Here is a 22,885-nt window from a genome sequence, read left to right on the forward strand (position 1 = left end):
ACTCGTCCTGTCTGAGAGCAGGTGGCACAGAACCTCACTCCAGGGTGCAGAAGCAGCCACAAATGGGTAGAGTTTTCATAGCAGTGTTCACACTGGAGGCAAGTTTCAGACAGGAACGATAAGGTATTAAAAATTACATACTAGACTGAGAATCAAGGGAAGACTGCGATGACACAAACCTGTACCTTTGGTCAGTCACTTAACTGTGTAAAACATATTTAAATACAGATTAGCAAAGTGGATAGGCAAAACAGGAACTCACATTCCTTTCAGACAAGAAAAAGCAACGCTCCTTAATATTTTAGCCCTAGGAGTAAAACTTCAGCACGTGAAAACTTCCTGGCCCCACTGCCCAAGCTGCCCCAGAGGATCTGTCCTTTATTTCCACGGTATTTATCAGCTAACCCAAGTGCAAAAACAGAAGACAAGAAATCATCCTTTTTTTTTTTTTTCTTTCCTGCTCTTTACCTGGGGAGGACCCAGACCTAAGCCAGCAGGTATTCTGTGCATTGCAGCTCCTACTGAGTCACCAGGGACCTGGGGCGCTTAGCACCTCACAGGGTCAGGCTCACCCATCCCGGCGAGGGGCTCCGCAGGGCTCTTCGCCTGCGGAGGCTGCCCGAGCCGCAGCACCGGGCTGTCACCAGAGGGAGCCGCAGGAAGGATAAAGACTCGGTATTTTTTTCATTGTTTTCTTTGGCACATACAACACAGTTCAAATGTCTTTTTTGAATTGCATTTTTTATTAGACGAACACGATTTTAATATATAATTTAAAACTCCACGTGCACACGGCCTAGGATGCAACGTGCTCCCTCCCCCACCGAGTTACGAAACAGTGACGCCGTGAAGGTGAACACCAGCTCTGCGTTTGCGACCTCACAGGGATGCTAGGAATGGTGGGGAGTGGAAGCTTTGCACGCAGGTAGGTCTACGCGGGACAGGACGAAGCACATGAGGAAGAGGTAAAGAATAGGAAGAAGAGAGTAAGCCGGATCCGCCCTGGCTGAAGGACTGCTCTCCAGAAGCTGTTCTCCATTTCCCCTTCCAAATTCCTTAGGGAGCAAGAGGGTGAAGGATAGGCCACGATGCAGGCGGGGTCCCGTGGAGAGCGGCGTTGTGTGGTTTCACACACGGCGCTGCCAGCCAAGGGCCCCTGCCAGGATCGCCGCTCGGGGCACCGGCAACAACCCGCGGGCCATTCTGCACCCTGTCTTCCACTCTCTGTGCTCTCTCCCTCCTCCTCCCGCTGCTCGCACCAACATCTAGTGAAACCAGCGGACAAGTCACTGAAGACTAATGGGATTTGGCACTTCCCTGGTGATGACCCCACTCTTGCACTCCTGTGAGGTGCCACAGGGCACTGCCTAAAAACCTCAGGGTCCTGCTTCTGAATCATGGTATTCCCAGAATTGGACTCCCTAAATAAATGGCCTGATGGGGGGACAGGGCAGGGAGGGACAACCAAAAAATCCACTGAGAGCTCGGTGGCTCCTCTTCATTTCGGTGATAGCACTTGGGCTGCTCAGCGCTTGAATCGGATAGTTATTTTAAAGCGCAAACATCGATTTAGGGGCTTTACTCCAGGTCCACTTCCCTTGGAAAGTTTGATTCTAGACAGTCGACAAAAAGGAAAAGAAAAAAAAAGAGGAAGCCACACTAAGAAAAATCAAGAGTTCAGAAGACTCATCAAAAACTGTTTCAACCTTACAAAGCATGTGCCTTTTGACTCAGGCCTCAAAATCAATTTACTGCATTATTAAAAAAATAGCAATATAGAAACTACCCCTTTCTCAGTTCAAAGTTTAAGCACATCAAAGAAGACCCTACAAAAACAGTCCTCTTTCTGGCAAGGCACTATCCAGTGGTGTGTGGCACAGACAAAAACACCTCTATCAAAGCCACTGATACAGTGAATGTGTGCATGCACATCAGCCCACACAGCAACTTCAGCTAGGTACAAAAATTTACAGTTTAATTCACACTGCTCTCCCTTTTAAAAAGCGGGGTAGTGACAAGCATTAGCTAAAAATTGGGATCATTTGGTTCTCAAGCATACCTTTATATGCAAGTATTTTAAAGAGAATTAAGAATTTGCTACTTCTTTCAATAAATGGCTCTAGTTTCCACAGACCTCTTCAGTTACCTGATAGTTACATTTCATTATTACAAAACTGATTTAAAAAATTCCAGATCACCTTGTGTAACAAACTAGAACTCTACTTGCTTTAATTACAAAAATAAGGCTGTCACACAACAGACCAAATTCACATTCAAGCAACATATATACTTTTTTTTTTTTTTAAACTAGCCACTTATAATTCAAAAGCACATATTCTAAGGGACTTACACTGCCAATCCATGCAAGCAAGCAGGATATCTTTGGAGCTAGTGCTGTCCTCCATACAACTGATTACGCCCACACGCGTGCTCTGAACTGAGCTAGGTTTACCTAAGAGCTGTAACAGGACTAGCCCTCCGCTGAGCGGGAGGCTTCTACTCCACAGTTCTCAAAATTCAAGAGGAGTTTTGTGAAAGTAATGTCATCCCTGGACAAATCAATGTGGTTTTGCCTTTCACATCAGTAAGCCTGGGATTTCGCCCAGGATCACTCACGTGTATATACACTTACACGCTCAGGGAAGTTTTTCGAAACTGAGACTTCAGGCAGTTCTCAAAGTTTACAACATATCAAGTACATGATAAATCCAGGATGGCTTCTCTGTAATCAGCTGCATAATTATGTAAATTTATATCTGTATTCATTTGCAAAGTTAAATATTTTTCTTTAACTATTTTTTTTAGGAATCGTTACATTAACTTGGTGAAGTTAACAAAGTGCAGCTCCACCTCATGTCACATTCCCTTCCTATAGTGAGGTTCAAGTCTCATGAAAATATGGGATTGGTGACAAGAATGTCACAATAACTTACAAAAGACAACATAATTCTTAAAAATGCACATACATACATGTATATACATATATGTATATGCACGTTATCAACTCCCATTCAGGATTCTTCTAGAGAAGGTGCTGTAGCTAAGATTTTGACCAGTAAATACAACCATGGACTTGAAATCTGTGTGTGCTCTTGCTCCACCTAGCCCTTTAACTGAGCTGAGGAGGCACCAGAGAATCCAAAGAGAAACTGATTCATGGATGGACTCCTTTAACATCTCCTTTTTTAAAGCTTTCTTGCCTTTGTACTACAGGGAAAAGCCACACAGCTGTAAGCAGTTTGTAGCTGAGACAACATGAACAGGAAGGCAACCTGTTCTTTACTCTAGCAACTGGCAGTCATGAACATTGTTCATGTCATACCTCTGTAGTCATGAGTAAGCCACCGTCCAAAAGCTGCGAGGCTACAGTTCTCCTGTTGTTCAGCATCTTCAGCAGGGACTTGGGATGATGACCTAGCGTGCACCCTCAGCAAATCTGTGAACGACACCTGAACCTGCTTCAGTGGTTGGTTACAGCTGGCAGAGCGTCAGCCCAGTGGCATCCCAATAACCTTGAGGACTGGGCCAACAGAAACCTCATGAAGTTTGATAAGGACAAGTAGAAAGTTCTGCCCTTGGGGGTGGCGAAGCATCAGTATGGGCTGAGAAGCGACTGACAGAGTAATACTCCTGCTGAAGGGACCTGGGGATTTTAGTGAAGGCCATGTTGACCATAAGCCAGCAATGTACTCACTGCAAATAGGGGAAAGCATGCCGTGCGCTACTGCAGGAGAAGTGTGACATGCAGGCTGAGGAAAATTATTATCTCCCTCTACTCCGCACCAGTGAGGCCACATCTGAAATATTGTTTTGGGACCTTCTCCCAGTTCAAGAGGGATGTGAACAAACTGGAAAGAGTAACCCTCCACCAAAGCAAAGCAGCCAGGGGCCTAAAGCACACAGCCTGTGAAGAGAGGCTGAGGAAGCCAGGTTTGTTTACTCTGGTAAGAAGGCGGCTAAGAGGTGATCTAATAGTAGCCTACAACTATCTTGAGGGCAGTTACAAAAAGAATGGTGCCAGTCTCTTCCTGTGAGTGCCAGAAAACATAGCAAAGGCAACAGCCACAAATTACAGCCTAGGAGTTGACGCTGGCCATGAAAAGAAAGTTTTCACTAGGAGCGTACTGCAGCACTGGCACAGGTTACCTAGAAGGTTATGAGATCTTCATCTTTGGATATTTTTAACACTCTGCTAGACAAACCCATATCTGGTCTGAGCGAGTGTTCGTGTTAGCCCTGATTTTGACAGTGCTGGACCAGACGACCTCCAGCTGTCCCTTCCAGCTAACATGTCTCAGATGCCATGGTTACTGATTTTAACAGAACATGTGATCTGTTGCACAGACAGTGCTGCTTTCTGACACTTTTTACAAGTTTGGCTGCCTTCAAGCCACACAGTCTAAGTGATGCCGTGATTGCAAAGAAGGCTTCCCACATAATGGTTGTCTTTCATTTACCCAAAGATGTAAGGACATTTATTGGAATGGCACTACCCTGTCATTATGAAATCACTTGAGTAAAAGCTACATTACAGCATAGCTGTTATTTTCATAGCCAGACTTGATTCAAAATGCATAATGCAATTTGACTTCTGTCTAGAATGCATTTGGTAATGGTTATTGGCAAGTCACGGGCCTAAGATCCCTGTGTGCATCGATGCAGTCCCACTGGAACAATCTCCGTTTCCTTTACTTGGCCCCTGTTCCTCAGCTGAGCTGACCACTGTGGCCTCATCCAGCAAAGCACACGCTCAGATTTCTCACTGTCTTTGAGGCACCTCCACATTTCCACACCTGAGGATACAACCAGGACAACAGCTGGGTGAGTTAGGTGTGCTCTTGGACCATGGTAGAGTGTTTAACCACCTATGGGACTGAGCCCTGGCTCTCAAAGCATCCCCCTGACTTTAATGTGACTAAAGGTGGAGCTGTGTGTTATTGAAGGTAAACTCAAGGTTTTGGCAAAATTTCATTTTAAGACAGTCCAACTATAAAGCTCCAACTTTGGGTGTTAAGTCTTTCTCAGTTAAGAGATAACTTAATATTATCATTAGCTATGAGACCTCTTCTTCTGAACTACCCAATATTTTCCACCAAGTGTTTTCCTGCACATTTCACCCACATTTGGAACAGGAACCACGTCAAAATATTTCACTTTGGCACCTCCTCCATGATAACAACTGTTTTTAAACAGCCAGTTGCAATATGCATCGTTAGAAAAAACAAGTTTCCATGAACAACGTGAGCAGCCCGTGTCTCTTACAATAAACATGATGTAGCATAAACATCACAATAAATAAATGTAGAGCAAAAATGCGGCAGTTACTGGCTTAGACTGAGATCTTAAGACTGACAATTTTTACCTTCTGGATCACAGCTAGCACAAACATTCCAATAACCACCAGCACTTTAACTATCATGATGAGCTAATTTCAACTACAGTAGTTGGAAGAATTAAAAAAGGTAAGAAATCTGGCTACATAAGTATATCCATGAACAATAGAAGCCCTACACTTCCACTCCTTATTCTCAAACATATGTGTCTGTTAGAATATCAGTGCCAGTTGCAAAAGCAATCCAAAGACAAAAGTGAAACATCAACAATGAGTATTTTTAAAAAGGAAGATGAGTAGTCCAGCCTTAATCCTGTTTCATATACATGTTATTAACTCCACGTTATTGGAGAGCACCGTCCCATGGCAAGCAGACTACTACTAATGATGCATGTTTGCTCTATCACAGTGATCCATTAGGGAAGCTGTTGTGTGCTGAAGAACAGGGTCATTCATCCAGGAGATGTGCTTGTCGATACTTCAGATAGGCTTTCTAGGGTTCTGACTCCTATTTAAAAGAAAAGAAAAAAAAAAAGATCAATGCTATGAATAAATTCTCATCTCCTGTGTCTGTGACCTTCGCATATAAGGTGCCCCTAACCCTGGTCCACACGGCAGCTGAGGATGCGTCACTCTGAAACACTACCAGACTGAAGCAGTGACCTGGCCAAGTTTACAGAGACACTCCTCCAGGCTTACAACAGGTTACTTCCCAGGAACAGAGCTGCACAGAAGCTGCTATTTCTGATTGCTGTAGGACATCATCTTTTTCCTAGGACTAGTTCTTCAAGCTATGAAGCTTGAAGTAAGGCTGCCAAAATAACCTGCTTTTGCGGTTCCCTGATGAGGTTTCCTCCTACTCCTCTCCTTCATGGGTCCAGAAATAAATGAATCCCTGACAGGAGAGGAATTCTATAGATACCCAAGAGCTACCATCCAGGCCTGAAACAATACTACTACCAAACACAGCTGTATCTACAGTGGCCAAGGGAAGGAAAATCCTCTCCTGTGTGTCTGATCTACTGCCCAGCAGTGCACTGTACAGTCTCTTTGAACAAGTGCCCAGGCCTCCATATGGCAATAAAATCTCCTCTGTTATACTGCCCTCAACAGAAAGATGTTAACTGGCTTTGTGTTCTGACCTGTATATATGTACTTGTTAAAACTTAATTCTTATCCAAAAAGTTGCTGTAACTCCTGACTGCTCCAGCATTTCAGCATTTAAAAAAAAAAATTAATGCCTAATAAATAAATGCTGTCCTGGTTGAGCCATTATGCCAGGCTGGGCCAGTAAGACAATGTTTTGGTGACAGAAGCTGCAGATATTCCAGTGATTAAGATCCTAGTTCCATCTCCTGTTATAATTAAGTCAGTTGCATTCAATTTACACTGATAACGTGAAGGAGAATGCACTCTTTAAACTTCATTTATCTGCTGCCTCAAATTAACTCCCATGTATATGCTTCATTTCATTTAAAATGCTTTGCTTCTCATGGCAACAGTTTCAATTACTTTATTAGCATGAATTTGATATGGACAAGGTATGGATCAAGGCAGTGGTGCATCCGAACACACGGAGTTCTTTTGGTTCAAAGAAAATTCAATATCATCATTTCAAGAATTCCATGAAAAGTCTGCAATACTACACTGACCTTTGATGCCAAAGTAGGTTTCAGTCCAAGAAAGGAGAAGACAGTGTTGCTCTCCTTTGATTCAAAAAAGCCATCGTAATCCTAGAGAGAGAGAAAAAAAAAAAAAGATGAGTCAGCATTTGTATTTGTGTTTTCCTGATTGATCTCACTACACCATGTACTAGACTAAAAGGTCATACATAATAATGCTCAGGAAAATACGGATACTTACCCATATTCTCCTATGCAAACCTGAAAGCTATTCTAAACTGCAATAATATCACCAACTACAATGGCAAAGAAGAACACAAATTCTCTGACTACAACACCTTTGACTACTTTATTTGACAGGAAAATACAAACATGGACTTGCATTCAAACGAAATCTATTGTGGGTATATTTTAAAGGTATTTAAGTGCCTAACAATGCAAATAAGTTTCTGACTGGGTTTCCGATTTGTATTTTAGCAAACAAAATACTTCCTAAAATGGAAACCCCCAAGAAGAAGTCCTAAGGCAGCTGAACTCCTTATTTCTTCTGTGGTGGAACAGAGACCTCATCATCATTATATCCTTTGAAATCAGCAATCATATCTCAGCCTTGGACAACGACATAGTTAAATATGAAATGTTACCATAAAGAAACTTGTGGTATAGAAAGAGAAAAAATGAGCTTCATTATCATGATTAAGTTCCTTTTAGGTTTTAGCTGCTTAAGATCAGGTTCTGATCTCAAAGTGTTACTACTACCTTTACTGATTTGTTTATTGCATTGGACACCTGCTTACTCTTCTATCATCAGATGAGCTGACAATATTCAGGCAAAAAAAAGAAAAACAGAGCACAGTTTAGTGAAAGGATTTGGCATATGGCAAGAAGCCAGCAAGTTCCAGGTTCTCTTAGTGGTCTGGCAAAGATTTCCTCTATGACCACTAGAAAACAATATGGCACCCAGTTCAGATTCTTTTCCTCCTCCACACACCTGCAAAATGGAAATATTAATCCTTATTTAACCACTTCTGATATGTAAAATACTCTGTAAATGACAGGAAATTTCAGGTATGTGGTCATCGCCACATAGCAATTATCTCTAATATCTAAGATTAGTAGTTACACTTAACTTGAAAGCATTCAACAAGAGAAATCCCTTTAAATATTGACTGTGCCGATACATGGTTTCATTACAGAATGGTAACACGCATCTCCGTGCCTCCACATGCTTCCGATCTGTGTAACCATCATTCCCAATGCACCTGATCCCCAAAGTTAGCACTTCTTTGGCTCCTAACCTCTAATCTCATTCCTTTCTGAGAGCCCATCTCTCATTGTTACAGTTTCAGGTGCTTTACCTGAAATTGGACCTCAATTTTTCCTCAGCGGCAGCTGCTCTGCCCACTTGTCTCCTTCCACTCCTGCCTTCTTTTGAACCTGTAACCTCACAAACCACACCACAATCACAGGGGACCATGTAAGATAAACAGAAAAAGCTGTAATTGAAAAGCAGAAATCTTTCTCTGACCTGGCTGTCCTTGGAAGGCCATCATAGGATATGCAAAGATTAGGAACCTTCTTTTATCTTCTAACCAGAGTTTACTCATGCCTAGTCAATACCCACTTGTGCTGACATTTTGTCTTCTCAGGTCCTAAGCAGGAAGCAAAAATGGTCTGGGCAAGTATTCTGCTTCCCAGTATTTCTCTGGGTCTTCACAATGCAGTGTGAATCTCTGACTAGCCCTTCACCCCACCTGCCAGACCCAATTATAAGATACACCAAATCATATCCTTGCAGAAGGATGGTTGGTATTTTGTGAAATAACTTTGTAAGGAAAGTGTGTGCTTGTAGATGAAGACTTTACTTCTCTTCATTCTCTTTTTTTCCTCTCCACCAACCTAAAATAAAAGATTGTTCAGACAGAAAATACAGAGTCACCATTGCAGGGATAATATACCTCCCACGAGATCCATCATCATTCTGCAGATGTGCAGAATTTCTCCTGAAACCTTTATGGTGCACTAGACAAAGATGCTTTACTAGCATTTCCATAATGATATACTGTTATACCAATGTGAACACAACTGTCCTAGCAAAGTGATACTTTGCAGTTGCATAACCATTCAAATAACCTCAGCCCAGAAAAAGACATAGCTGCACAGACGCAGTTTCCCAGCCTAATCCTCTACACTAAGAGAATCTGCCCTGAAAGACACAGAGAGGCCAGCAGGAGTGTATGATGGTCATTGGGCCTCAGACATATTAGCTGACCTAAGTAGAAGGAGTAAACCTTCTTTTTAAGATGGCTTTTTGTCATCATCATCTTAAAAGATGGCATATTGCTGTGCTATAGACTCAGGCAATAAGTCAGTATTCCAGGACTAAGCTTTATGGCTACTGATCCTTTCAGCTTTCATACACATGTATATATAGAATCATAGAATCACAGAATCATTTAGGTTGGTAAAGACCCTTAAGATCATTGAGTCCAACCATTAACCTAACACTGCCAAGGCCACCACTAAACCACTAAACCCTAAGCGCCACATCTACACATCTTTTAAACACCTCCAGGGATGGGGACTCAACCACTTCCCTGGGCAACCTCTTCCAATGCTTGACTACCCTTTTGGCGAAGAAATTTTTCCTAAGATCCAATCTGAACCTCCCCTGGCACAACTTGAGGCCATTTCCTCTTGTCCTATCACTTGTTACTTGGGAGAAGAGACCAACCCCCACCTCACTACAACCTCCTTTCAAGTAGTTGTAGAGAGCAATAAGGTCTCCCCTCAGCCTTCTTTTCTCCAGGCTAAACAACCCCAGCTCCCTCAGCCGCTCCTCAGAAGACTTGTGCTCCAGACCCTTCACCAACTTCATTCCCCTTCTTTGGACATGCTCCAGCACCTCAGTGTCCTTCTTGTAGTGAGGGGCCCAAAACTGAACACAGTACTCGAGGTGCGGCCTCACCAGTGCCAAGTACAAGAGAGAGACAGCACACGCATTTTTTCTATCTAGTTTTCAGTTCCATGGTTTTCTCTATGCACAATACATAACTTCCAATGAATACCATCTACTCACTTCACTCTATGGGAAGAGTCAAGTTTATTTGCCTTCACTGCCAGGGGAATTAAATACTTCAAGGAATAAAGCAGTTCTGAAGCAAAGGAAGGTAGAATCTCCCACAACAATCAGCTTCACAGACGGGAAAATGGACTTTGCAGACAGATGCTGCTTATCATTATGATGACAGAACTATTACTATTGCTTTTTAAAATGTTAACATATGAAGATATTAGACACAGTTTTAAGTTCCCTTACTGTTAATTTTAGGTATGGTCTGTTCTACCTAACCTTGAAATTAAACATAGAATTAAACAGAGGAAATAGACACATTTACTTCAATTAAAAAAATCATTAAAGATGACGAACTGATGCTAATTTCTGATTTAATGTAAATTCACAATTAATAGCCAGAAAGTAAATCCAAATAAAATGGACAGATCTCACAAGTAGGCCATGGCATAAGCTGAAACAGTACTGAAAGCAACCCCAACAATACCATGGATAAAAAGAGGACAATGTAATCATTGAATACCTAGAGGAGTAATAAGTAATACTGAAGCTCTGCAGAAGGATGTTGGATTAAGCCCTTGACTTGAAAAACTGTGTGGATGCTGTTAAACCTGCGTGGTCCAGCCTGACTCTGCTAGAGCAGATGAAAAGCCATGAGGGACATGAGATATATAAGCAACCACATGTGAAGACAGCGCCTGATCTAACTGGGAAACAACCTTAATTTTCTCCACTAGGTTCATCTACAAGTGAGCCACACTGTCTCTGGAGCTGAAGGTAGGGGAGCATTGGTTGAGTACAACCCACAGCGAGAAGAACAAGGGCACCCCTTTAATATCAGGGCAGGTTTAAATTGCCTTAAGCTGCTCATTACAGCCTTGTAAACTATAAGCGGCCAACCTGCGGGCAGGCAGCTATTGCGAGCATTTCTGCAGCACCACATCATTTTCACTCCCTGCCAAGAGCACCCTTTCCTCCTAAGCACACAGGCAGTTTTCATGAAGCCCCAGACACCTGTTTGTCTCAACAGTTTGTCCAAGAGAAGGCTGTCTGTTTGCTCAGGTCAGTCATCATCTCTCATCACCATTTTCAAGTTCTGGGGTTCTCCTGAAGTATCTTAATCCCAGTACTTCAATTAGCTCTAAAACCATCACTGCTCTAAGACCATGGTTTTTTCACTCTTTGTTAATAAATTGGAAAGAAAAACAGGGTAGGGAAGGATTCACAGCCTGAAAATAATGTCATAAGAAATAAGGCTGCATTCCTGGCTCTGACAATGACTTTGTGACTCAGCTAATCCACCAATATCTGTGAACATAACATCTGTTTAGCTTAACCTCTGTAAAGCAATTTAAGACTTAATCATAAAAAGCTTTCTGAAAGTGCTACTTACCAGTTTTTACCTGCAGAAGTATCCAGGCCTGATTCAGTACGTTTTTTGCAAATTTTTACCGATTATCAAACCTGGATTCACTTACTGAAAAAATCGTGAAGGTTAAGCAATGAGCTAAACTGAGTAAGTGATGTTTGAAAGAGCACAAAACCCAGTGGACTGATTCATTTTAAAAGGAGCAGAATATTTAATAATCGCAAGAGATTCTCCACCAGAAGCAATCTCCCCAATGTTTTGAAATATCTGCATTGCAAAACACATTAAAATGCTATTGACACTCTCTTACTTTCATGGGGGATGGGGGTAGAAGCATAATACTTTTAGATAAAGTAGCAGTAAAATTTTAAATAGGAGAATTTTCCTACTAATCTCTGCAATGAAAACATATGATCCCAAAACATTCAAATGTGGGAAAAAGTTATAAAAATGCATAATAGTCCTATAAAAGGTGAAAGAAATCACTTTAGTATGGTAGCTTCTTAAGAGATTTTTGAGCAGCATGATTTCAAGGAACATGATCTCAAGGAACACCATCTCAAGGACTCGTCAGTTTTGCTTTGGTGTGTGGTAGGAGTTCAAAGTGGGCATCCCTGGCTTTCCCTGTAATACAGGCGAGATAACAGATGTTCCAAAAACATCCTGCCTTCGACCTTACTTTTTTAAGGAGAAAAAGTCCGTGCAGATTTGGGCCACATATAAAGAGACTAAATTCATGGGTGAGGACATGAAAATTCTTGTCTCACATAAAGAACATCCCACTGCTACCAGCAGTAGATGCAGACGCTGAAGAATGAAAATGGTGCCAAGCTCAGTAGAAGCTTAGAGCTTCATACACAGGCAAAAGCCCAACTTTCTTGTGAGCCAAGGGGTTCCACTTGGAACAAGAGGAAAGACACCACCAGCCGCTGCTTTTGGCAAGGCAGTGGTTCCCTGTTTCTGCACCAGGCTTCACTGCCAGTAGCAAGTCACTGCAATCCCCTTGCTACTGTGCCAAGCAGCTCTACTGAGCCAGAGGGTGCTGCGGCTTTGCTGGGATCAGCTGAGCAGCGTTGTCTTGCCCCTGTGCAAGGAAATGGCTCCCACTGATGCCCTGGAGGCATTCAGAAAGCAGCCATTAACCTAAAAATACACAAGCATAGCAAACTGCCACCCACTGCCCCACTTCAAAAGGCAACTATGTGCATAAATATAATTTGGACTGTATTGCTTTAAATTATGATCCTTGGTGCTTTCCAGAGCTGCTAATTACACATTATTAACGTATGAAATTCTGGCAACATTAGTAGCTGATTAAAGCTACTAAAACTAAGGGGATATAGAGACAGTGGACATGAGTCATCAGTGATGCACAGATGCTCAGTCCCTCTGGAAAAGTTGAAAAGCCACAAAAATACAGGTGACATCACAAAGACAAGGGTATGAAATATTACAGAGAACAACAAATGCCAGTTAGGAGAAAAAATATCTCAGGATGGTTTGAGGGGATAGAGAAGCGACAGGAGTATAAATAAGGCAAGTAAAAAGCTATTTCAAGTCAGAAAAGGTTTCTTAACAAGATAACAGCCATCTGACTGCTTTATGCTGGCTTCTCACCTTTAAAGTCAATGGCAATTTGATTACCAAGTAGTCTGAGCAAGACACAGCCCCTCTGTTTTACCACCAGAATGCTTTGTTGAAAATCAGCAAAGCTACCTGTACTGAAGTTTCAACAGCTCACCTACAGAGACAAGCAAAATCTTGCTGGCATGGCATAAAGCGCTTCTTTGCTTTCCCTGCTCCTGCGAAGTGACTCTAAACCAGGACAGAGAAGCAGGCTGTAGCTGCAAAGGTCTTCAGGAGCAAAGTTACCCCAGGTGGTAATGGGAAGAAAGCTGTGAAGCTCACTGTGGTGGCAGGATGATTTGGTACTAGATGCAGAGCTCAGTGGACCCATGGTGCACATTGCCAAAGCACACTAAGGATGCTAAATGTTTACATGGCTTCACCAGAAGGCTGAAGTTCATGAAAGAGAAATGTAATAAGAATTACTAAAGACATTGAAGTTATATTTGTTTCAGAAAAATAGCTAGAGACAGGGAGAATACTCAACAGAAGTATTTTATACACTTGACTCGCTTGTAGTCTTTCTTACGCATATGCTTATGGCCACTTTAGGACAAAACTGGGCTAGATGGACCTTCAGTCTCACACAATTAAGGCCACTTGTGCTATCTGAAGTCATATCTTACACAAAGTTTTAAAATAATCAGCAAAGTCAAGTGATATTGTCCACTTAGTACGCTGGTAAAAGAAAAAAAAAACAAACCCAAGCCTCACACTTAGATAGCTTTGTTTTCAAAATCTAAGTCCTTGCAGTTTATCCTGAAACCAAAAGCTGCTGTAGTTGCTTTCAACCTCTTCAAAACCAGATTAATCAAGGGCAGGAGAACTCTCTTAATGTCCCGATTATGCAGAAATCCCAACAGCCATGCACTGCCCGAATGCTACAGTGAAGTAAGAGCAACTTAGTCTTTGAGACAGTAGACAAGGATTCAGGGAATCTGGATTTAACTCCTCATTATGACACAAATACCTTACGTCCTTCTGGCATTCATGTGGGTTTTATGCCAATTTACTCCAGTAGGAAAACTGCTGGTCCTTGGGAACTCTCTCCACCTTAGATATCCCACTTCCAGGGTAGCTTCTCCTTCTCTCAACAGCAACTGCCAAGTCCACAAAGCTCAACTTGGCTACAGCAGTAGCTGTATCCCAGCTGTGATGTGGAGGCCTTAAGTGTGTTGTATTCCTGGTGCTGGGAAACCGGATCACTGTAGCAATGTGATTACAGACACTGCCATAATTAATTTGGCTCAGCATTTTGTTAAGCAGGTACACTGAGGCTTGTTTAAATAAACACTGTCACTGCTGGGAGAAACTATTTAACCAAAGTTAAAATTGGCAGTACCACAGTTCAGCATAATTATTTGTGCTTCAAGGAACAAAACACAAGCACAATGGCACTGGGTCAAAGTAAAACATTAACACAAAGTAGACTGCCTTTACAATTAGCAATTATACAGACAATCTATCCATTACTGCAACTGAGATTAGGAGAACATTATATCTAATGAAGTTTCAAAGACAGTAACTGTGAATAAAATTCCTCCCATTAAGTTTCTTTAAAAGAGCAAGTTGGCTTTGTCACTGTTTGCTTTTAGTTTGCAACAAGAGAAAGGGCAAGCTTGTTACACATCTCAGACAAATCCTTATTGCTTACCACACCAAGAAGCAGAAAAACAAGGAACCTGCCCAAATATAGCTTGCACTGCTTTTTATACAGATTTTTTTAAATGCACTAATTATTGGACCGCACTTCAAGGTAAGTCTATTGGCATGTTGTTTCAATTTGTTTCTCTTTGGCAACAATTTTTTAATACATGATTATGATCTCTTCATTCTTATAAGAGGGGCAAGGTAATTGCTTTTGTAAGTAATAATGGGGAACTCATAACTTAAATGCATTGAATCAGCACTCTGCTACCAACTGAGTTAATACTGTATGCCATTGACAATGAGCTGTTAGCATCCTTCCCGAAAAGGGCAGTCCAGTTCTCCAGGACAGATGACACTCATTTACTGACCTGATAAGGATTACAATGGAAAGCTATTACTCAGCACAGCTCTCCTTGGACAACGAGTGTGTGTGCGTGTGTGAGTCTTTTTTAATATTATATAAACACACGAAAATAAGATCTTGTCTGCACAACACAGGACAGTCTAAACATGACAGTTTTCAATTAGCTAACCTTCTGATAAGATCTCTGCACAGGATTTTTAAAGAGCTTATACAATTGACTCTACAAAGCAACCTGTTACTCCTCTCCTAAGGGCCAGATGTTTATTTCAGTAATCTCTTGTTGTAGGCTTCCAAGACCAAAGGCTTTAATAAAAGGGATGCAGATGTCAGCTACAGCTCTATTGTTCGAACAATACGTGACAAACTCAGGCTGATGTGATGTTTGCCATTCATTCAGCAACTGTGACAGGGTACACAGACATCAACTTGCTAAGAACAGATATCCCTCACCTCTAAGACAGGGAGTCAAAGTGCAGAAGGGGCTCCTCCATCCAAGCACTGAAGACCTCCAGCTGGCATAGTGCCCACTTGGGGCAGGGGAATATTCAGGGGGAGTTAGTGGCAGAATCAGTAAGTACTATGGATGATAACAGGTGCCACCTCCCCCTTTCGTGCACCTTCCAGCTCATCACATTATTTTACAAGTTGTTTAGATAAGAATTTTATCAAATCAGAGCATGGCAGGAGTTTGAGAGAGGGAGGGACTGAAACGTCAGGGAGTTAACTGTGGTAGTCATCCTTTTACATGAAATCATGGCTAAGAGACATAAATTGATCATGCTGTACAGAAGCTCTGCATGCGCATGTTTTAACTTGGACATGTTTTAAGGTAGCTGTAACTTTACAAGGGACGTGACAACTACATGTCCCAGACTACCAAGATGCTAAGTGAGTTGGGTAAAACATCTCCAAGGGTGCAGGGAACCGAATGTAGACTTGCTGAATACCAAATTAGCCTCACAACTGCCCTAGCTCCTGAAGTAAACACACTACAGCAGGCGTGCTAAGGTGAGTTCTGCCACATTGCTTGAGGACCTAGAGAGACAGAGTTCAAGCTCTGGGTCTGTCGGCACAAGAATAATGACAAACTCCCCAACAACAGGCCAGGGCAGAAACTCTGAGGTGGCCTCTAGCCAGTTTACTTCAATCCTCTCTTTCCTCTTCTTTCTCTCATCAGCGAGTAGTTACTGATTTGTCATTTGACATATATAAAAAAGGAAGAAAAAGAAATGTGCGTGAATCTTCCCAGGATCTTTAAAAAAAACAGAAGAGTGATACTTAACAGTGCAAAGAAATCAGTGCCACAGTAATTGCCTGTGCACTGAATAGTTTCTTGAGAACACTGTGCCTCTTTCAGCAGCCTATTTTCTTTCTTTCTTTCTTGTCTATAAGCCTTCACTGTTTTGATGGAGTTGATACCCACATATTATATTTCAGTGAAGGACAATAAATATCACGTATCTCTGTCTCTACTGCTGTGCCCACTAGGCACTCTGTCAGGACTTACCCTAACACTCTAAACCATATGAGCAGCTTCCAAGAGGAAAAAAAAAATGGGGGGGGGGACTCAGCCTGCTATGTAAATATTTTCCCTTCAGCTCAAACGCCTGCCTGGAACCAGGTTTCCTTTTAATTTTGGTTGGCCTAAATTTCAGGCAACCTCACATCAGTGGCAGATTTCTCCATATAAAACTGTCACTTGCAGCTTTGTAAGGTTAAAATTAGAATGCAGTTTCCTTGGGAAGTGGAGATTTCCAATATTCTGAAAGATCCAGGAGGCACCTGTAGTCTATGAAGGGTTGTGTATTCAATTGTGGAGATTTCAGAGAACGCAGAAGAGGGAGGTGTGAGGCACGGGCCTAATTTCAGACATCACTTCTCCAGCGTTTCTTGCTTGCTGCTTTAAGAGCTCTCCAAGCCCAGCATTCTGGCTACTGCAGATCCCGTTGGGATCCATGTCCAGCCACTCCAGCCAGTAGGTCAGCTTCATCAGGGGCCCAACTGAAATGCCTCTACTCCAACGCACGTAGCATGGGGAATAAACCAGAGGACTTAGAGACGCGTGCACGTCTGCAGGGCTATGATCTTATTGGCATCACGGAGAGAAATGGCTCCTATGACTGGAGTGTTGGAATGGAAGGATACAGGCTCTTTAGGAAGGGCAGGCAGGGGAGATGAGGAGGGGGAGTCGCTCTCTATGTCAGTGACCAGCTGGAGTGCATGGAGCTCTGCCTGGAGATGGATGAGGAGCCAACCGAGAGCTTATGGGTCAGGATTAAGGGGAGGGCAGGGACAGGTGACATTATAGCGGGGATCTGCTACAGGCCACCCAACTGGGAAGACCGAACAGATGAGGCTCTCTATAGACAGACAGGAGCAGCCTCACGTTCACAAGCCCTGGTCCTCATGGACGATATTTGAGAAGTTGTGGCAGTCCAGTGAAGTTCCCACTGACTGGAAAAGGGAAAAAAAAAAGAAGATGTGGGGAACTACACTCCAGTCAGTCTCACCTCCATGCCCAGCAAGATCATGGAGCAGATCCTCCTGGAAACTATGTGAAGGCACATGGAAAATAAGGAGGTGATTGGTGACACCCAACATAGCTTCACCAAGGGCAAATTGTGCCTGACAAATTTGGTGGCCTTCTACGACAGGGTTACAGCATTGGTGGATAAGGGAAGAGCAACTGACTTCATCTACCTGGACTTGTGCAAAGCATTTGACACTGTCCCGCACAACATCCTTGTCTCTAAATTGGAGAGACATGGATTTGATGGATGGACCACTCGGTGCATAAGGAATTGGCTGGATGGTCACACTCAAAGAGTTGCAGTCAATGGCTCGATGTCCAAGTAGAGACCTGTGACGAGTGTTGTTCCTCATGGGTCGGTATTGGGACCAGTGCTGTTTAACATCTTTGCTGGCAACATGGACAGTGGGATTGAGTGCACCCTCAGCAAATTTGCCGATGACACCAAGCTATGTGGTGCAGTTGACACGCTGGAGGGAAGGGATGCCATCCAGAGGGACCTTAACAGGCTTGAGAGGTGGGCCTGTGCGAACCTCACGAAGTTCAACAAGGCCAAGTACAAGGTCCTGCACATGGGTCAAGGCAATCCCAAGCACAAATACAGGCTGAGCGGAGAATGGATAGGGAGCAGCTCTGAGGAGAAGGACTTGGGGATGTTGGTTGTTGAGAAACTCAACATGACCTGGCAATGTGCACTTGCAGCCCAGAAAGCCAACTGTATCCTGGGCTGCATCAAAAGAAGTGTGACCAGCAGGTCGAGGAAGGTGATTCTGCCCCTCTACTCTGCTCTGGTGAGGCCCCACCTGGAGTACCGCATCCAGCTCTGGAGTCCTCAGCACAGGAAAGACATGGACCTGTTGGAGCGAGTCCGGAGGAGGTCCATGAAGATGCTCAGAGGGCTGCAGCACCTCTCCTATGAAGACAAGCTGAGAGAGTTGGGGTTGTTCAGCCTGGAGAAGAGAAGGCTCCGGGGAGACCTTATTGTAGCCTTCCAGTACCTGAAGGGGGACTACAAGAAAGCTGGAGAGGGACTTTTTACAAGGGCATGTAGTGATAGGACAAGGGGTAATGGCTTTCAACTGAAAGAGGGTAGATTTAGATTAGACATAAGGAAGAAATTCTTCACTCTGAGGGTGGTGAGGCACTGGAACAGGTTGCCCAGAGAAGTTGTGGATGCCCCATCCCTGGAAGTGTTCAAGGCCAGGCTGGATGGGACTTTGAGCAACCTGGTCTAGTGGAAGGTATCCCTGCCCATAGCAGGGGGGCTGGAACTAGATGATCTTTAAGGTCCTTTCCAACCCAAACCATTCTATGATTCTATACCTGTGACTCCTCACCTATTATGTGAAGAAGCTAGAGCCCTAGCTGGGGGCAAATTCCACTCCAGAAGACACATGCCCAAAATTTAGCTATTTCAGCTTGGCATCATGCTATAGTCCCTTTGTGAATCTGGCCCTAATGCACCAATCTGCAGTGATCTCTCCATCAGTCTGGACTTTGCATGGTCTGTGCAAAAAAAGGTAACAGTAAGTAATAAGTAAGTAAGGCTAAGTAATTATTTTTTCATTCTTTTAAATAGTGTTTTTAACCTGCAGGATACCAAATAGTTAGTACTATGTTGGATCCTACCAGCAGTACTTCAGAAAAATCTGAATAACTCACAAGCAAAATCACTGATCTGGCTGTGTAAAATAAATTCACTATGGGAGATACAGCATTTAGAAAGCAAAACATTTACTTAGTAAAAACTTAGAAAACGAACTACAGTCTTCATCTTCCTGTTTTTACTGGGTCCAGCTGGGATGGAGTTAACTTTCTTCACAGCAATCCCTATGGTGCTGTGTTTTGGATCTGTGACTGAAACAGCCTTGATAACACACCAGTGTTTTGGCTATTGCCAAGCAGTGCTTGCACAGCATCAAGGCCTTCTGTTTCTCACTCTGCTCCCCCCTGCCACCCCCAGAGAGTAGGCTAGAAGTGGGAAAGATGTTGGGAGGAGAGACAGCTGGAACAGCTGACCCCAATCGGCCAAATATACCATATAACGTCATGCTCATAAAAAACTGGGGATTGTTTGTCTTCCAAGGTAGCCATTGCTTGGAGACTGGCTGGGCATTGGTCTGCTTTTGGGAGATGGTGAGTGATTGCGTTTGCAATACTTGGGTTTTTTTCCCTTTCTTTCCCTCACTTATTAACCTGTCTTTATCTCAACTCTTGCTTTTGCTCTTCCTATTTTCTGCATCACCCTGCTAGGGGAGTGGTGGGGAGCAAGCAGCTGTGTGGTTGCTGGCTGAGATCAACCCACAACAGTCCTTTTCTGGCTCCTGAACAGGGACTCAAAAAGGTTCAAGATAATGACAGATTTGATCAGAGTGTGCTAGACTGAATTTACAGCTCTTATACCTGCTTAGTTGTTACTTGGCAGGCTGTTACTTCATGTTGCTGGTCACAATGTTGACTTGCTTGTTCTTGATACTGATTTGCTTTTTCCCTCAGTTGCTCTGTTGCTTGCTCCCTTTCTTCCTGTACATCAAACTCGAGAGCTTGTTATTTGCTGTTTTCAGCTTTTGCTGTTTGCTGTGTTGTTTATCACTTTCTTTTGCTTTGCCTGGGAGAGCCATGATAAAAGCATTGGCCTTGAGCCTGATCTGGTATTTCACCCCTGCACGGCCACCATCCCAGTACTCCAGGAACCATCTCGTGGAGACAATTAGCAATTACACCTTTCTCCTCTTCTCCAGGAGCCACTTTGTGGAGGAAATGAAGAATGGCATCTTCGTCTTCTCCAGGACAGATGTTTCCACCCTTGTTGCAATGGCCCTTCAGTTTCTTGAATACCCCTATGTAACCAGAAGGGTGTATTGGTGAGTGCAGTGAAGCTGATTTTAGCTTTTCATAAGGTTAACCAACCAGCTGGGAATGCCACACAGGAATGTGCCCTGAGACAACTAATTCCCAGTGGCAAGGTGTGTGGGAGAATTTGGGCAGGTGCCTAGAGCAGCTCTCAGCTCCGATGGTCTGGGACTTCACTGCTGAACAGACGTGGAATCCTGTCGAATTGGCAGACCACTTGAAGGAAGGATGCCTTGCATATACCATAAAGACACAACTTCCAGCACTGTGTTGGGGCCTGGGGCAGACCTATGCCTATGCTCAAATGAGAGAGAGGGTCTCTGGATCTGAGGACACACAAACAGACACTGTGGCTAAATCAGAAACCCAACTCCCATCTACAACAATTGTTCCTGCAATCAAGAAGAAACAACAGAAGCATAGGTCGACCCAGTTAGTAAAGGAGAAAGAAACTCCTCCTGAGGGAGAGCAGGAGGAAGAGATGATGGACTGGCCAGAAGGCAGACGTTTTGAAGCATTGCCCAAGGAGGTGACTCATGCCAAAGAGGCCCCACTGTATAATAAATTACCAGAAAATTAAAAACAATATGCTGTATTTACTGATGGGTCCTGTCATATTGTGGGAAAACATCGGAAGCTGCTGTGTGGAGTCCCACAAGACAAGTCAGAGAAACCATCACAGGCAAAGGCGAATCGAGTCAGTTTGCAGAAGTGAAAGCCATCCGGCTGGCCCAAGACATTGCCGGAAGAGAAAAGTGGCCAGTACTCTACCTCCACACTGACTAACGGATGGCAGCAAATGCCCTGTAAGGGTGGCTACAACAGAAGCTAACTGGCCAGACAGAGGTAAGCCCATCTGGGCTGCTGCACTGTGGCAAGACATTTTTGCCCAGGTAGAGAATCTTGTTATAAAAGTACTTTATGTAGATATTCATGTGCCTAAGAGCCATGCCACTGAAGAATATGGAAACAAGGAGCAGGTAGGCCAGGCTGCCAGAACTGAAATGGCTCAGGTGGACCTGAACTGGGAACACATAAGTGCACGCTATTCATAGCTCAGTGGGCCCATGACACATCAGGACACCTAGGAAGAGATGCAATGCATAGATGGCCTCGTGATCAAGGGGAGGACCTGACCATTGAAGCCATTGAACAGGTTATCCATGAATGCGAAATGCGCCATGATCAAACAAGTCAAGTGGGTAAAGCCTCCCTGCTGTGGAGAACAGTGGCTGGGAAAGACAGTGTGGGTTGCTCCTCCCTCAGGAAAAGGCAAACCCGTTTGTGGGGTTGCTTTTGCTCAAGGGCCAGGGTCCACTTGGCGGGTAATGCAGGAGGACAGGGAAATCCGGTGTGTACTGCAAGGAGATTTAACCCTGGGGGAAAATAATACATGATTTGAGTTGTATTCCATAGCTGTATGTCAAAGTACTACAGCAGAAGTCACTCAAACAAACTGTGGACGAGCCTTGTAAGGAACCAGGCAAGACGCAACTGGTTTAAATGCCCAACAACCCAACCCAACACACCAGCTCCTATTAAGGCTCTACTTGTTCTTCTTTTATCTTTTCCAAAGTATCTCCACTTTACTTTTCTTCGTGCAAAGTGCAGGAGTTCCCTCTTGGAACATGCAATAGGCATTATCATTACGTAGCACTAACTAGAGGAAGGTAACTGTAGTAATTTCAGATTTACACCACTGTAAATTAGAACAGCAGGTTCATGTGTCTGATTTGTCTGAAATGGAGACTCTCTTCTCACGTACTTACAATGTTATAGCAATGTCACTAAGATGAAACAACAGATTGTAAAGTCAAAAATACGTATCATAGTGTCAGTGCTATGACAGCACTGGATTATCAGTAAAATGATTTGTGTTCTTGTGTGCTCACAACTCTTATCTTGTTCGCAGGAAATAAAAATGGTTCTTGCTCAGTACTTTATTTCAAAATCCATTAGCAGAACTTGCTACTGAAAAATTGGAGAGTGCATCTCAGAAGACTGAGAAAAGGACAAGATAGATTAATGATCATATTTGCAATTACATCAACTCAGAAAAATTTCAAGGTTTTGATCAAATTTCAAAACATGGAGTTTGCCTGTTGGTACCAAAAGGATCCCTCGCCCTGTGATACATTTTGGTTTGTGAACCAGTAAGCACTGGTCATCTTTGTACCTTTCTCCTCCCTTACACCAGCTATCACATGTTCAAATGGCTGACACCAACCCATTTTGGATACTTACTGAAAACACTGAAGACAAACTTCCTCTATACTGCAGTTACATTCTGAAAAGTGTTTATTTCAAATGGCAATGCCCTAGCCAGAAAAATCTATCCTGAGATACTACCCTTGTGCGCATTGCTGAGATTTTCTACTAAAGCGAAAATGGGGAGAGAGAAAAAAAAACAAAACAAAACAAAAAACTGTTAATGCTTTTACTAACACAGAAAAAACAGCATGGCTA

The 22,885-nt window shown here is 43.2% G+C and overlaps 1 protein-coding gene across 1 annotated transcript in view; it reads right to left on the minus strand.

The window, feature by feature from the left end:
• Window positions 1-729: 729 nt before the first annotated feature.
• Window positions 730-22,885, minus strand: part of SH3BGRL2 (SH3 domain binding glutamate rich protein like 2) — a 48,149-nt gene continuing 25,993 nt past the window's right edge. The window contains exons 3-4 of the mRNA XM_087776640.1: window positions 6,985-7,065; window positions 730-5,840 (exon numbers count right to left, since the gene is read on the minus strand). Of these exons, the coding sequence (XP_087632766.1) occupies window positions 5,826-5,840; window positions 6,985-7,065 (96 nt within the window). The 3' untranslated portion in view covers window positions 730-5,825. The remainder of the gene's footprint in view (window positions 5,841-6,984; window positions 7,066-22,885) is intronic.

Source organism: Nipponia nippon, unplaced genomic scaffold (assembly GCF_047370975.1).
Source record: "Nipponia nippon isolate SJK-2023a ecotype South Korea unplaced genomic scaffold, ASM4737097v1 scaffold_4, whole genome shotgun sequence".
NCBI classification, from domain to species: Eukaryota; Metazoa; Chordata; class Aves; order Pelecaniformes; family Threskiornithidae; genus Nipponia; species Nipponia nippon.